Source organism: Miscanthus floridulus, chromosome 7 (assembly GCF_019320115.1).
Source record: "Miscanthus floridulus cultivar M001 chromosome 7, ASM1932011v1, whole genome shotgun sequence".
In the NCBI taxonomy this organism is placed as follows: Eukaryota; Viridiplantae; Streptophyta; class Magnoliopsida; order Poales; family Poaceae; genus Miscanthus; species Miscanthus floridulus.
In genome coordinates, this window is record NC_089586.1 from 39,693,291 (window position 1) to 39,709,789 (window position 16,499).

The 16,499-nt window shown below is 44.8% G+C and overlaps 1 protein-coding gene and 1 pseudogene across 4 annotated transcripts; one reads left to right on the plus strand and one right to left on the minus strand.

Moving 5' to 3' along the window:
• Positions 1 to 9,176, plus strand: LOC136466904 (transcription factor GTE4-like). 4 transcript variants are annotated; one of them, XM_066465422.1, is made up of 5 exons: positions 1 to 2,003; positions 2,099 to 2,138; positions 2,223 to 2,345; positions 2,488 to 2,547; positions 9,073 to 9,176. In XM_066465422.1, exons 1-4 carry the CDS (start codon positions 117 to 119, stop codon positions 2,538 to 2,540), a joined length of 2,103 nt encoding a protein of 700 aa, XP_066321519.1. In that variant the 5' UTR covers positions 1 to 116; the 3' UTR covers positions 2,541 to 2,547; positions 9,073 to 9,176. The 4 variants fall into 4 exon arrangements, with proteins under 4 accessions (XP_066321519.1, XP_066321516.1, XP_066321517.1 ...); XM_066465419.1 differs by lacking the exon at positions 9,073 to 9,176 and adding an exon at positions 6,454 to 7,364; XM_066465420.1 differs by lacking the exon at positions 9,073 to 9,176 and adding an exon at positions 3,474 to 6,444.
• Positions 8,192 to 16,499, minus strand: part of LOC136465396 (uncharacterized) — a 23,023-nt pseudogene continuing 14,715 nt past the window's right edge.

Here is a 16,499-nt window from a genome sequence, read left to right on the forward strand (position 1 = left end):
GCCGCGCCACTGCAAAAAATATGAAACTTTGCTAGGGTTCTTCGCGAAACCCTCGCCGCCTGCTGCCGAATCCCACCCAATCCGGCCCCTTTGGGGTCCGGAGTCAGGGTTTATGCATGGCTTCGACCCCGCCCGCCAATGCCGACGGCGGGCAGGAGGCGGCATCGGGCCCCGCGCCGGTCGCCGCCTCGGCCACCCCCTCCGCCCCACCCAGGTCGAGGTGGGCGTCGGAGATCAAGGTGTACTCCCGCAAGCACCCTCGCAAAAATCCTAAATCCCCTCCACCGGAACCTGCCCCCAATCCGAATCCCCTCTCGGAAACCCTATCCTCGGTTCGTCGGTCCATTCGCTGCTCGGAGGCTGGGGCCGCTGCGTGGCCCGATCCGGCGGCTCAGAGTTCCACTCAGCCTCCGTTCCCCGATCCGGCGACGCCGGGTTCCGCTCCCCCTCCACTCCCCGCCCTGGCGGCGCCGATTTCCTCTTCCCCTGTTCCTGCTCTGCCTCCCGCACCGGCGTTGCCTGTGGAACACACTCCCGCCTCGGGTGACATTTCCTCTTCTCCTGTTCCTGCTCCGCCTCCTGCACTGGCGTCGACAGGGGAACACACCCCCGCCTCAGGTGACATTTCCCCGGGGCTTAACCGGGACGCGAGTGCTGTTCCCAATGGCCATGGCAACGGCTGGGCGGTTGTCGCTGCTGAGAAGGCGCAGAAGCGCAGGGCCAGGAGTGAGCTGTGGCGGCAGCTTGCGTCAGAGCTTGACCAGGTGCGTGTGCTCTCCAAGCGGTTGAAGGCGGCTGCTGACGCCTTGACGCAAGAGGATTCAATGGCCTTGCCCCAGGCTATGGTGCTGCTGCCATCACAGGTGGTGGATGCTGGGTCCCTGCGATCACAGTTTTCGCCAACAGGTCCGGTGACGCCCTTACCTGCCCGGGATATGTTTGCCCCTGCCCGCTCGCTGCTGCAGCGGGCACCACTAACTGTGTCGGTGGTTCACACAGAAGCCTATGAGAAGGACAAGCGGACACCTAAGGCAAATCAGTTGTACCGAAACTCAGAATTTTTGCTTGCCAAGGATAAGTTCCCACCTGCAGATCCTCATGGACGCAAGAAATCAAAGCACCACAAGAAGAAGCGCCGGACCTTAGAATCTCGTGGTGCAGACTTTGATGCTGAGCGGAGGCTATACTCTCACGCATTCAAGAAATCTTCATCTCTCTTGAGTCGGCTAATGAAGCACAAATTTGCATGGGTGTTCAACAAGCCTGTTGATCCAGTTGCACTTGGTTTGCATGACTATTTTGCAATAATCCAGCACCCGATGGATCTTGGGACGATAAGAGGACGACTCAGCCATGGGCAGTACCGGAACCCAAAGGAGTTTGCTGAGGATGTGCGTCTCACTTTTCAGAATGCCATGACATATAACCCCAAGGGGCAGGATGTTCATTTCATGGCTGAGCAGTTGTTAGGAATCTTTGAGGCACAGTGGCCAGAGATCGAAGCCGAGGTTGATTATCTTGCATCATGTCCTCCACTGCCAAAGAAGTTTCCACCACCCCCTATTGACTTGCGTTTCCTTGAGAGGTCAAATTCTGTAAAACACCTTGTGCCGTTGGACTCCAATTCACGGCCCATAAGCCATACTCCCACTTACAGTGCCCGCACACCATCAATGAAGAAACCAAGCGCAAAGGATCCGAATAAGAGAAACATGACAATGGATGAGAAGCGTAAACTTAGTGATAACCTCCAAAACTTGCCACCAGAGAAGCTTGACGCAGTTGTGCAGCTCATTAAGAACAAGAATTTGTCAGTTATGCAGCATGATGATGAGATTGAGGTTGAAATTGATAGCATGGATGCTGATACACTTTGGGAACTTGATAGGTTTGTGGCTAACTACAAGAAGAACCTGAGCAAGCAAAAGCGAAGGGCAGAGCGTGCATTGCTTGCGAGACAAGATGCAGAGTTGCGTGCACGGGATTCTGTGCAACAAATACCAGTATGAGCATTCAATCATTATTAAGTATATGCAGTAGTATAATTGTATGCAAAGCTATCATTGGTGCTGAATGTTACAATCGCATTTCATTGCAGACTCAAGAGCCTAATGTTTGTAAAAAATCTCCGAAGCAAAGTAAGATAGGTTTGCTATATTTTGTATAATCATTTTAAAACCACATTGTAAGCAAGATGGTAATTTTTTTTGTGTGTACCAAAGATTTGACAGTGGGCGAGCAATTGACATCTTCTGCGCCAGATCAAGCTAATAATAATGGACAAAATGCAATTAGTTCAAGCAGTTCAAGCAGCTCTAGCAGTGATTCAGGGTCATCTTCTAGTGGTAATATTTTGTCCTTTCATATTTGCTTTTGCCCTTTGTTTAATATTAACTTCTTTGGTACTTTCAATTAGTATATGGACCGTTGAGAAAATTTCCTATTGTATCATATCCAAATCATTTAACATTCTTTTTTTTCTGGCAGACTCAGACAGTGATAGTTCTACAGATGGGTCGGGTGCGGCCAATTCATCTTGAAATATAGGTAACTTCATCAGAATACTGTGTTCCCTTTTTTTGCTACTGTACCCAGCCAACTGTGTTGTTGATTGCTTTGTGAATAACTGTGGTTTATTGCATGGACATTAATCTGCATTTTACTATTCCTTTCAGTAGAGTTCTTTTGTTCAATTTTATTGATTTTTAATCAAATGATATTGTTTTCATGTAAATTACATATTATTTCCAAGAACTTCAAGAGCAGTCAGTATGTGTTATTTAGGTGAATGGCTACTTTTGGCCCTCAACTTTGGCACTGGTTTAGTTTAAACCCTGAACTCTAGATCTGTTTAATCATTATTCTGGAAATGTCAAAACTCAAAGCTGGTGCAACTAAGCACCCTTAACCTGAAGTCCTAAACCACATATATTCGTTTTCTCTCTCTTTTGTTTTAGTTGGTGGCTTATGTTGGGTTTCAGCTCTAGCCTACCCCAATTTGGTTGGGATTTGACTTGTTGTTATGGAAAGTGCAATCATTCACATCTTTGCTCTCTTACATTGGGAAAATCCGTTTTTTTATACCAAAAGTTAAACCTAACCTTATTTTATACCAGCATGCATGCTGGAAATATTTACAGTATAATCCAATGTTTTGTAAAAGAAGTTATAGCTGGCATCTGTTCACTTACCCTTGCATAGTTAAACTGACCAATCATAAGGCCATAGCATCTCATATGAATATACTGGAGAGCATATTGCCAGCTATGAGGTCAACCTGATGGTTATTTTCAAAATCAGTACAAGGAAAAGAAACCCTGATATGAACCTTGATTTCATGACCTGTATTTATGCTTCCATATTTTCTGAGTTACTTTTGCTCCCAGCCTTGGAAATTTCTAAATAGAAATTGTAGACAATATGGTAGTAAAGTATTTCTCACTTCTTTGCTCTAAACATTTCATGAAATGCAGTTTGTATTTTAATAAAGCCATGGTTGACTACCTTCATGGTTGCTGGATGAAATAGGACAAGGTTTTAGATTTCCTGTTGTTCTTAAGTCTTCCCAGGGTTCAGCCACATGGCCTCTTTGTTAGTCTTGTCTTGATGGCATGAGGAAGAAGCAAACCAACTGATCAAGGTTGAGTGGCATATACTTGGCCAGGCCTCACTTGTAACTTGGTGGCAATGATCCACAAGACCATGTCCTATCTGGACACACTTGGTGAGCTTGGTATGAAACAAGGTGGAAAAGTTGATATTTGCTGTCCTAAACAAGGCCACTCCGATTTCTGTGGTCACATTCAGATCTTTACTTTGAACTGTTTGTCCTGCAATGAGTCACGATAATAAGTTTAAAATTACTTTATTGTTTTGTTTCTCACCTTATGCCACCAGTTGTCTTAGAGCCTTGTTAGCTTCCTCTAGCACGTGGCACTGGAATCCTACCCAGCTGCCTTTATCCATCACCCAGGCATTCAATTATGGCTTCCATCCTGGATTGCTACCTTGCAGTTCTACCTTGCAGCTTGAATATGACCCACATCTAACTATGGCACAAATGAAATGTTATGGCGCTGAATTTCAGATGTTTTAGATCTTTTTAGGAAAAGATTAGTTTCCATTGATTATGCTTCTATACATATTAGAAATTGGCAGGTATGTTTTTGGAAAGGAACAGGAGTGTCATCTTATGGTAAAGGAAGACAATAAGAAATGTCATGGTCTATTATGCTAAAGGAACAGGAGTGTCACTGTTTATTATTTCCTCAATCTAAAGAGACATTTAGTGGATATTTATGTGTTTTCATTATCAAGCCATTACTTTCAACAAATGTTTGTGACAAAAAAAATTCCAATTTTGCTTTGAATCAAGACACTTGGTTTATTTGTTTTAACCAGATGCCCCTGTTAACAAGGCATAATTAGCGTCATTACATACTGATTTTGTTGTGTGCCCTTAATATGGGATTTGATCCTTTTGTCCTTTTTGTTAGTGAGTTAGAGAGGTCCTTCCTATTTGCGTGAGAGTAGTATCATATTGCTAGTTGTTAGTGTTATATAACTTAACAAGTATAAGTGTTGTAGAGGAACTGATTAGGTGATCAGTGTCTGCAAAGTTGCTTCTCCTTTTTTTTGCACCACCTTTTCTTTCGAAAGGAAGAAACAATGTATTTGATATTTTATATAAAAATCAACTATTCAATCTGGTACCTGAACTGTCATATAAGCTTATTAGGTTTCATCTTCAATTATATCTTGGCACTTGCTATAATACTTTGTGCAATTTTCCTGAGAATGAATAATTAATTTTGTCATATTGAATAGCCTCTTCCTTTCTCTACGGACAATTTATTTATTGAGGGGTTTATCCCCTTGTGGCCTGTGGACCACTCGTGTTGTCCATTTTAGGTTAGTCGAATTTTTAGTTAGGAAAGAAGTGGGTCTATACTAAATAGAAGTTAATTGTCACATCTCACGCTCCAAGTACATCTAAAAAAATGCTGATTACTCACCACAGTTTATCCATGCACAAAAGGTTATCCAAGTAGTTTGTCAGATTCTTTGGCATTGCTTGTTTTATATGATAATCTCCATGCCCCATGACCTATGCTTCATTCATTGAGTATCTGTGCATTAAAATGATTCATGGAGCCTATCTGCACAGGGATTTTGAGCTAGTAGCTCTGCTTTGTTTTACACAAATCTTCAAATGCTTTTGTTATGTGAAGGTTCCTGTTTTGGAATTGCAATCGATTGAGCATGGATTTGTGGCATATCATCGCCTTTTCAGGATCTGTTTTTTCTTGGACTCAATAGTGTTACTTAGACTTCCCTGCAAAATATTCTATTGCACAAATAGTTTACATGGAGCTTCCACATACCTTCTTTTCTTCTTCCAGTCTTCTTCCAGTTTTCCTCCCTCACTCCTTCCTTCAGGATCTGGCAGCACAGCACCCGGACTTGCCGCTCGTGGTCGATGCCTGCATATGGAGCGCAAATGTGCAACACCCAGACGGAGTGTTGAGGGCCTGGCACCCGTGGATCTGTGGCAGTGACTGGTGGGCGGCAACTGCGCCTGCGCTTTGCTCTGCTGTTGCCTCCTGCTCAGTTAGTCGGTGTGGCGGCGGCTAGGGTTAGGTGGACTTGGAGTCGGAGTTTTCCAGAGTTCCAGTAAAGGAGCGTGCGCTTATATGTGAGGCAGGGTGGTGGTCTAGCCGTCTGGGGGCACTGGGCTGATTCTAGTGGGCCATTGCCTATTCGGTCATATCGGTTATCTGAACAAAGAAACTGAGTACCTGATATAATGTCCGGTTTTTGTTGGAGGGAAAAAAAGTGCCCGGTTTTCAGCATAGGGCAACCAAAGGAATCCAGGACTGGATTTTCTGTCTGTTTGGGTTCGGTCTTCGATCTTTGATTTTTTTGCCCAGGCCTATCTAGGAGTATAATACTCTATCTGTTTGATTTTACTGGATGTGCTTCTTCCTTGGTTGTGCAAATATAGTGCGTAGGTGTAAATGCTTTGTACCAAAACACCCCTATTTACTTCCTGCTCACAACATTGATTTAATACTACTAGAAAGCAATTTGTTGCTACCAGGCAGTACGCATGCATGTGTGCATGCAACTAGTGCATACCCCCTGTTTGGCTGTTGGTAATTAGGAATAACCAAGGGCACTTTAGTCAATTTAGCTACATTGTTTTTTTTTTGCCCAGGGAAAATACGCCATCTAATTCTGAACAAAGGGAGTAGAAGCCTGCATTAGGTTCAAGCAGTGGCAAATACACAACTATTTCCTGTTTGTATTGTCACATCTTTTTGCTAGTATTCCATTATTAACGTAAAATTTTCTTGGAGTTATTTGTGTTCCAGGACTGTGATAATCTAGTCCTGCTTGCTCTATTGAACTGTTTCTGTTATTCAGCACAAATACTTTATGCTGGTTATGCAGGTTCAGAAGTTCGTCAAGTTGACTGTAACTCAAGAATTGTATTCAGCATGACAATTCCTAGTTAGATTGTACATGTTTATCTTCTTGCTTAGGAAAGCTCCTAGGTAGCTGCTAATGCTAGGTTGTCAATGGAAGACAAAAAAAAAAAAACCCTGGGTAAGGCGGGCCTTCCTCCATCCATCCTTCCAAGCATATCTTGACTTTTATTGGCTAGAATTTGACAAAAGACTGGTTTGGCATAAGTTCTTGCCTCTATCCCATATACTGATGAGCATGTTTCTTTTGGGTTTGTATGTGGCCGCCTCAAAATGTATCTGGCACTGAAGTAGGAAAATTGATGTAAGAAACCAAACAAACGGGCTTATTTCTTGCCCATAGTTGCATAGTTAGAGCTCTTTATCTGCTGTGATTCAAAAATCCAAGAGAGATCTCCGCCCATGGTGTACTATGTTATATCTGGTGCATTTGAAATTTGTGCATGAGGCTGAGAAGATATATGGTGTGAGATCTTTACTTCTATCTTATTTGATTCTTGAAATCTGAAGTTTCAACGGAAGTATACCGACACTTGGACTGCCCTATGTTGTTGAGTTGTATGCATGAATTGCTTGGAATGTGGACATATGCTTAGCAAAATTAAGAGTTTGACGACAGAAGCATCAAAGAACCCAAGTTGTGGACAGTTAATTTGCATAATAATGAGCCAATTGGTGGAACAGGGAATGTGTTGTTCAAGTGTGATATCTGATGATAAATCTTTTTGGAACTTCCTAGGTTCTGCAATTCAATTTTTAATTGATTGTAGTATGTGTAAGGTGCTGTAGCGGGTCATGTTTTCTCCGCCGCAAGTACTTGTGATGGATGTTTCCCCGTTCTCTATTAAACTTCGGTAAATTATTAATGGAGCTAGAAATACCAACTTCAAGAAATTCACATGTTTTTTTTTTGTTTTTTGTTTTTGGATCTTGCCCTATCAAGCGAGGCCTAAATATAGTTGATGGCATTTTGGTGTTCAAGTTTGCACAGCTTTAGGGTAAGTATATTGATGTTCGGGGTGTTCGGCTGGTCAGGTTTTGACTGGTTTTGGATGATTTTGGATGGTTGAATAGTATTCTGTGAGAGAGAATAAGCTGAAACAAACTGAAACAAGCGGAAACGAGCCGAGACCCTACCAGCCGAATGCCCGGGTTGTTGGTGTCAAATAGTTTTGAGTCAACTTTATTAGATAACTAGAAAGACCGCGCCAGCCCTTGATCAATCCGTTGTGGCCTAGGTGGATAGGAATTCGATGCTACTGAAATTTCTTGTATTTAATTAATACTTTGAATTGAGTTTTCAGATGAATACTACTGATTTCCAACCTGCAACTACCATGACGTTAAATCAATGAACATGAGATTAAATTGCATAGTGGTAAACCCAAAACATTCTTAAGAGCTAACCATCCTCCAGTGGTAAACCTAATAAAAACTATACAAGGAGGGGTAAATTGTACCAAGGAGTTGCAGAGATCAAAAATAGAAAAAAACATATAACAGCCATAGCAACATAGTAGCATGATTGTACTTGATTGACTACCTTTTCATTTCTGTTTTCACATTACAGTTGGTTGTAATAGAATATCAAATGAACTATATGTCCATTCAAGGGGGTTTAGGCGATAAACCAAAATCAAATTGATAAAAAGCTCTGAGCAACTGAATGCAATCATTTGGTGTTGTTTCAATGATTAAAAACCCTAGTAAATTATCATATGAACGCTGCATATCTGGTTAGTGGGCAATGACCCCATCACGTCCTCTTGGTATATCTATAGTGGACAAAAGAGAGAGAAAATTAAAGAAGGCATAAGATAAATACTGAGTCAACTAATACAGACTGAAAAATGGGAACAATTAACTTGCCTGTTCGCCATATGCATTCACATTCTTTTGCTCAGTGAACAAGTAGGTATCACTGAATTGATTATCACATAAAGCACATGATGGATAAACCGAGGGTAGTGATTTATCATCTACACACTGGAATGTTAAGAGATCATCCAGAATACCATAGTATGAATAAGACGAGTCAAACCCTTGCTGCAGAGCAACATAAGAAAAGTAAACATCATCTGAAGAAGGAATCCAATATAACCATCTGCGTTCTCCAGCTGCTGCTCACCATATGTGGAATCAAACCTCATTTGTGACAAAAAAAGAAAATAAATAACATAAAAAGAAATAGAGTTATCACCTGTTTAAACAAATTAATATCTTAGCCAATAAGCTAGAAGTTCTGAATACTTGAATAATGTGTCGACATCCTCAAAATTGTCAATGCCAGGTCAATTGATGTGATTTAGATCATTATCTCCATAAGTGGGGCTATCCTGTGGAGCACTGTGTTTATTGAGAATGGATGAACCATTGCTCAATTCGAACTGACAGGAGTTTCAGTTATCTGTTCGATATCTGGTTTCAGTGATTGTATTTCCTTATCTCGACGGCAAGGAATTGGAGCCATTTTTGCGGTCCCCTATGCAGTCACCGGCACCGTTTATATTCTGGAATACTATCAAGTTCTCACATTGGATGTTCTCTAAATCACTTTTCTGTGAATCTGGGTTATTTGTTCCAGAAATGGCACCTTGGATTTTCTCACTGGCAACTGCATGCTTCAACTTCTTACTACTAGTGACACCATGATCCTCAGCTTCAATTTCATGTTCGTTATATTATGGTGGGCAAACTCATCAGTGAATTTACCTTCAAACTGTAAATACACCAAAACAAGCTTATGAGTTTTAGAGAAACGTATGGTTGGCTCTTTATGCAATTATATGCATCCAGTGAGTTAAGTCAATTAAATTGTATAGAGCCATGGAAAGACTCGCTCCTATATAAAGGGGCAGATAAGATGAATGGGCCATCAGCTTGGAAAGAGGGGAGACTTGGATCCCTGCAGGCTACGATCACACTAAAACGTGGCATACATTTGCTCATTGTAAAGAACTTTTTATACCGAGCTTTCAGATTGTACTTGCAGCAAGTTGCCTTTGTCAATAGAGACAAATTTATCACTGCTGATTCGAAGTATCTCGTAGAGCTAATGCTTTAAAATATTCAACATTTTTTTGGTAGTTTAGTTTATCATTGTGTAAACCATCATGGCTGGATCTTCAAGTTCTTCCTCTCCAGTTTACATTGAATCTTACTTTGGATAGTGCTTTGTTTTCACGGCTCCTATTTGAACTGAAGATATATTACTGCTGTTTTCACTGGAACGTGAATCAGCACAACTCATAGTGATGGGGACAGTACAAAATCAGCAACCAAATATTGAAAGAAAAAATTGAATACATTATGCCCATTTCATAAAACCCATTGAGAGCATTGAAGGGACCATGACGTCTAAGAGGAGAGGGGGAGGAGAAGGGTGAATTGGGCAACTTAAAATCTACTTATGAAAATTCCTTGCCTAATGTACAAGGGTTACTGCAGGCCATTAAGGATGAGTGCACTCTTTGGTGCATGCCAGGAGCATCTAAACTTAGTTTTTTTTCTATCTTGGTCACTATCTCGAGCATCTTAGGTGCTGGGGTCCTGGGTCTCTTTGAGTGTTTGTGTGTTTTTTTGGCTGGGTTTCTTTCCCTAGCCCTTTGTACTCTTGTTCTTTCCATCTTAATAAAATGACAACGCAGCTCTCCTGCGTCGTTTGAGAATTTTTCCCCACATATTCAAAACCTATGTAATAAAGTAATCTATCTAGATATGCAACAATGTTTTGCTAGGTATGTTGCTATCTCTACCGCAAAAGAATTATGCAATCTAAATTCCAAACATATCACTAGCCCATGAAACGAAGCTAGAAAAGTAAAGCACACAGCCTAATTATATAATATAAATGTGAAAGCTAAAGGATAGAGATGTAAACTCCTGTTGATGACTCCGACATTTTACTCGAGGTATCACGAAGCTCCTCGCTTCCTCGCAAGGGCCAAACTCCTAGTTAGGTAACTCTATGGATAGCCTCAGGCATTCCTCACTTGCAAGTGGGTTTTCCAGATGGCCCCATGGATCGCTCCCTGCCATCTTCACTATCGAGCTACCAGCCAAAACGTTGTTGGCCTCACAAACGTGTTTGGTGTGGTCTCGCAAGACTATATGCCCCTCCGAGTACAACAATGGTGCATGCAAGCACCGAGTGGTAAGAGGTATACAAACCCCACTAAACACTGGCCTAAATCTACAGCAAGCGCCTAGGCACTTCGCAAAGCACCTATGCTAATCATCAAATTAAAAACTTAAGCACTTTGGTGGCTAGAGCAACTAGAGATGAGCCTCAACTCACACTACACTTCCTTGAGCTCCACACACCTCCATTTGGCCATCTGAGAGAGTATATATAGCCCCAAATCAAGAATATAGCCGTTGGACCCTGCTGCATCTTTCTGTGCAGTCACTGGATTGGTCTGGTGGGGTTACCGGACTAATCCAGTGCCTATCCCACGGCTAAACATTGGAACTAGCTATTTGCCAACCATTGGGTATTTTTCATGGCACATGGTCTGGTACTGATCAACGAATCAATGTAGTGCCCTCCTTTTGTCTTTGGAACCTCTCTGGCCTCCTTCTCTGTTCACATTGGACCAATCAGGTGAGTGCAACACTCCTCTGGTGAACACTTCCAGCGGACCACCATCGGACCAGTATGGTGCCTTCTGGACGCCTGCATTTAGGGTTTTAACTCTACAGTCCGATGTCCCTAGGGCGACACCTTGGACCAATCCGGTGCATGCAAACATCATGCAATGGACTTCGTTTCTTCATGCTGAATGAGAAAACTAGTGCTCAGGTCAAGCTATTCTATCTTTCTACCACCCATGACAAAGGAAAAAGCCATATCCCCATAATGGGCCAAGGTAATATGGGTGAGTTTTCAACATTCTAATTTTTTCATTCAAGGAAGAATATGTTTGTTGTACACATTGTACTCTTGAAATGTAAACATGGAAGCCGTAAGGAAAATAGACCCTAGCCCCATTTACTTTGAATTTTGGTGTTTGATAACCAACACAACCAAATTGAACTAATGAATTTGCAAGTAATTGTTTTGTAGTTCAATAGGATGCAAGACATGACTTGGATGAAGGCGACGTAATGATCCGATGATCAACACCTCAAGCAAGACCCAAGAAACCAAGAAAAGTCCAAGCATAAAGATAGGAACCAAGTCGGACACAAGATCATGAACAAACGAGCTCAGCAGAGGTGACCGGGGCGTGGCTCTTATGAGGACTAGACGCGTCCGATCAGTTGCTCGGCAACAACAGGCGTCAGCAGCAGCGACCGGACGTTGAGCGAGGCAGTGACCGGACGTTGAGCGAGGCAGTGACTGGACGCACGGACTTCACTGCTTATCGTCGCGGCAACAACTCAGTGAGGACCAGACGCAGCAGCTATGGACAACCAGATGTGCCAGGCAGTGGCGTCCAATCGAGTCTAAAGAGGTTCCATAGTGGCGAAACATCGACCGAACGCGTTAGATGGTAAGCGACCGGACTCGCCAGAGAGTCTGATCAACAGTGAGCGCCAACGGTCTGCTTCAACGGTCAGGACGACTGGATGTGGCCGATCAGGTCGACCTGCGCGTACAGTCAATGGCATAAAACTGAGTTTTATCCCCAACGGCTACTTTCTTCATGGAACTTATAAATAGACCCCCCAACCAGCCATTTGAGATATGGAGAGTTGAGGAAACATATCAAGGGTGTTGTTACACCACTTTAGTGATCTCCACTTGCATAGTACTTAGTGATTCATTAGGTGATTAGCGTAGGTGCTTTGCGAAGTGCTTAGGTTGATTAGACCACCGCTTATGCGCTTGCTCTAGGTTTAGGGCTAGTGTTTAGTGAGGTTTGCACATCTCTTATCACTCGGTGCTTGCGCGCATCATTGTTGTACATCGGAGGGGCTTGTAGTCTTGTGAGATCGCACCAACCGCATTTGTGGTGTGGGCGCCACGATGTACCGAAGGGAACAAGGCCCGCGGTGGTTCGGCCGGAAGCTTGATAGTGAAGACGATGGGGAGCGGTCTAGGAGAGGTTTGCTAGAAGGCACATCGGAGACCCACTTATGCGTGGGGAAGGCCCGAGGCTATCCATGGAGTTACTCGACTGGAAGCTTGGCTGCTGCGAGGGATTCCTTACGAGGGGCTCCAACGAGGACGAGGGGGAAGCTTGAGCGCTTCTTGACACCTCAGTAAAAATACTAGAGTCATTGACGGGAGTTTGCATCTCTACCTCATCTTTACCTTCCGCATTTACTTTGTTACCTAGGTTGTGTGCTTTACTTTCCTAGCTTAGTTGATAGGCTAGTTGATAGGGTTGGAACCTAGGTTACAAGACTCTTTTGCGGTAGAGATAGCAACACATTAGCAAAACTATTGTTGCACATTTAGATAGATTATTTTCTTGCATAGGTTTTGCTAAGGTGGAATTAGAGGCCATTGTTTAGAGTAGATTTTTACGTTGCCTAATTCACCCCCTCTTAGGCGTCACGGTCCCTTTCAAGTGGTATCAAAGTTGGTTGGCTCAATTTGGACCTTTGGCTTCTCTGCCATTGAGCCGACGCTATTTAGAGTGGTTGGGATGGATACCTTTAGGCCTCCGCACTTCGATGGCACTAACTTCCCCTAGTATAAAGCTAGAATAGCTAGTCACCTTGAGGCGGTAGATTTGGGTGTTTGGAGAGTCACTCGTGATGGGATGAAACCCATTAAGAATCTAGATAAATCCACAAAGAGTGATGAAAAAGAAATTCATTCTAATGCTAGAGCTAAAAGTTGCTCGTTTGAATCTTTTAGCATGGATGTGTTTAACCAAGTGTTCACTTTAAATATGCCACATGAAATTTGGTTAAAATTACAAGAGTTCCATGATGGCACAAGTAATGTCCGTGAGCAAAAACATTACCTAGCTCAACAAAGTTATGTGTCGGTGCAGAAAGTGACCAACAAGTAAATATTTGTAGTTTTGCCGTATGTTGTGATCGGAGGTGGCCTAGCACTCAATGACATAGGGTTTATACTGGTTCAGGCAAGGTGCCCTACGTCTAGTTTGAGTCGGTCGGTGACTTTATTCCTGAGCCCAGGTGCTCGAAGTTTGCAGTGGGGTTATAAACAAGAAGGAGAAAGATGAGGGGTACAAGAGGTCTAGTCGGCTGCGGTCGGAAGGGCCGAGAGCGACAGGAGCTCCGCTATGAGCTAAGTGTTCAAGTGTGTGCTTGAGATCTGAACCTGGCAGTTCTGTGGTTGTGAGCTAGTGAACTTGATCGATCTAATGAATCTGGAGGCACTTGAATCGACCTGGATTAACCTTTTTCTATTGGGAGAGAGCACATCCCCTTTTATAGATGAAGGGGATGGCCTTACAAATGAGAGGGAGAGAGTACATATGCTTCTAAGTCTTGTTGCCCACGCCGGTAGGTACAGGATGATGGTAGGCGCCCACAACACTGTTGGATGTCGGATGCACATGGGAGGTTACGTTGTCTTGTTCGGGCATGGCAGACGTCGGCACCTGCCACACTGTTGATGTCTAGAGGCATGTGAGGAGTTTCACCACGTTCACTCGACACGGTAAATGTCGGTGCCCACAACACTGTCGATGTCTAGAGGCATGCGGGGGAGCCTTATCGTATGGGAGTTAATGGCGCCCACAATACTATAGGGAAAATGTCGGCGCCTACAGCACTGTGTGTCAGGGAGGTTGCAGAGTACTATTTTCTATAGTCATACAGAGTACAATCCCTAGTATCGTGGTTTGACTTTATGCGCCCTGCCTTACTTTCTCCGTTTATTCCCTGGTCCTTTTCGAGCGGGCGTCCCCGGTCGGTTGGTCCTAGTCGGCTCTGATTGCGTTAGTCAGAGAAGAGCAGTGAGCAGGGTCTTTGCATACCCTGGTCGGAGACGTAGGGTCAGAGTCGGAGGTAGTGCTTTGCCAGGCCTTTCGGTCGGAGAGACTATCTAGAGGCATGCTGGAGACCGAAGCGAGCGCTCTGGTCAGAGAGGTGGGTCGAAGTCAGAAGGCGGGCGCCGTTCCTTCTTGGCCAGACCTTCTGGTCAGTGATTGGATTGCCCTTCTGGCCTATCGTCCAGATACTTGGGCTGGCCCATGAGTTGCATGTTTGCCTGCTTGGGCTGAGCCTTTGTTGGGAATTCAGTCTGCGAGGGACCCCAGGTTTATGAACCCGACAGGAGCCCCTGAGCCCCCGGGTGATTTGGGTAGAATCGTCTGGGGGATTTTTCCCTCGACGGTGGGTGCACGCGAACGCACCTGCAGGTGTAGCCCCCGAGCCCCCAGGCGGTTCAGGCAGAACCGTCTGGGGGGTTTTCATGTTGCCAGCGGGGGAGGTTTTTGTTTTGTCAATGGGTGTAGCCCCCGAGCCCCTGGGTGATTCGAGCAGAATCGTCTAGGGGCGTTTGTCAGTGGGCGTGTGTGTGTGCTTTTTAGTCAAGAGGGAGTTGTCCACCAAGGTGTTGTTGTGCAGCTATGGCGTTTAGTTTTTTTAGGGATCGGGTGAGATGGAGCTCATGGATCCTGGCATCGATGCCGTGCTGTGGGATCAGGTGAGGCAGTTAGTCAAGAGATTGGACGAGACAGAGCTCACGGGTCCTGGCGTCGGTGCGCGCTGTGGGATCAAATGATTCGGAGTCGTGGATCCTAGCCTCGGTGCAGTCTGTGCAGCTGAGGTAGTTAGTTAGTTAGTTTAGGGATCGGTTGAGATGGAGCTCACTGATCTTGGCGTCGGTGCGCGTTGTGGGATCAGGTGAGTCAGAGTTATGGATCCTGATGGGGCGAGTTTGGGGTCACAGACCCAGGCGTTTTTGGTGTGCAGTCGAAGCATAGCCGGATGGGATGAGTTCAGGGTCATAGACCCAGGTAGTTTTGGAGTGTAGTTGAAGCATAGCTAGATGGGGTGAGTTTGGGGTCACAGACCTAGGCGTTTTGTGTCTTGAGCCCCCAAGCCCCGTTGGGCTTTAGTAGGGGTCAGTTTGAGTTGTGTACGTTACCCCATCCTCGGTTCCTCACAACCGGAGGGGCTAGGTTTTGTCGCTTGTCCCAAGCGCTCGGGCTCGAGTGACGCACTCGGTGAGTTCGCTAACGGGTATGATCGGGTGGAATCCGGGTCCATCGTTCGTGATGGCGTCGACATAGCCCTCTTGTGACATTCCACTACTCTTTACCTACAACTCGACAGATGCCTGGGTCATTCCAGAGACCGACCCAGGTGTCCTAATGGCCTCCCCTCGATGGAGATTCTATGGGCTTGGCAGAGGCTTAGGATCGAACGAGAAGGTTGAGATGACCCTATCTGCCAGACTGGGCGAGGGTCGCACGGGGCTCATCTGCCTTTTTCTCCCCTGGCTCTGTTGTTGCTCATGTTGAATGAGGCAACTGCCGCTTCATGATGCAACATGGAGCATTGTGATGCATTTTGCTGCACGTGCGATGCTTAGTTCCCGAGCCCCTAAGCGGTTCAGGGTCTGAATTGTCCGGGGGCACGGGCTTATGGAATGAATGTGCGTATGGATGTATGAAATGATTATAAAGAAATAGAAGGGGGTTGGTAGTGTTACCTTGATGACTCGAGTGACAGGGTCTGAAGAGCTCCAGTCGGAAATGTCTGACCGGGACCCATGCTCGTCATTTGTGATGGAGTCGGCATGGCCTATATGGGGCATCCCTTTGCTCCTTACCTATCCCTCGGTGTGTTTTCCTGAGCCGTTCGATCGGCTTAGGAAGCCCGATGGTTTTTCTCAACGGAGATCCTGTTTTGGGTTTTTCCAAGTCCTGCCTGGGGATGCGGAGAGCCGCCTGTGTGCGGTGGTGCTTTGGTTCTTGTGCCCAGCGTGCGGTAGTGGTGGGCCATACCTAGACCACGTCCCGTCTGATCAGGAGCTATTCTGTCAGGCAGGGCACGTCTGAAAGGTCCTAATGGCTAGAGGGGGGGGGGTGAATAGCCTAATAAAAATTTCTACAACAACACTTAGCAAACCAGTTA

What these genes read in the sequence shown, in the direction of transcription:
- LOC136466904 (XM_066465422.1), top strand. Translation starts at nt 117, where the DNA reads ATGGCTTCGACCCCGCCCGCCAATGCCGACGGCGGGCAGGAGGCGGCA. An exon ending in TAAAAAATCTCCGAAGCAAA is followed by an intron (nt 2,139 to 2,222) that starts GTAAGATAGGTT and finishes TGTGTACCAAAG; the next exon opens with ATTTGACAGTGGGCGAGCAA. An exon ending in TTCAGGGTCATCTTCTAGTG is followed by an intron (nt 2,346 to 2,487) that starts GTAATATTTTGT and finishes TTTTTCTGGCAG; the next exon opens with ACTCAGACAGTGATAGTTCT.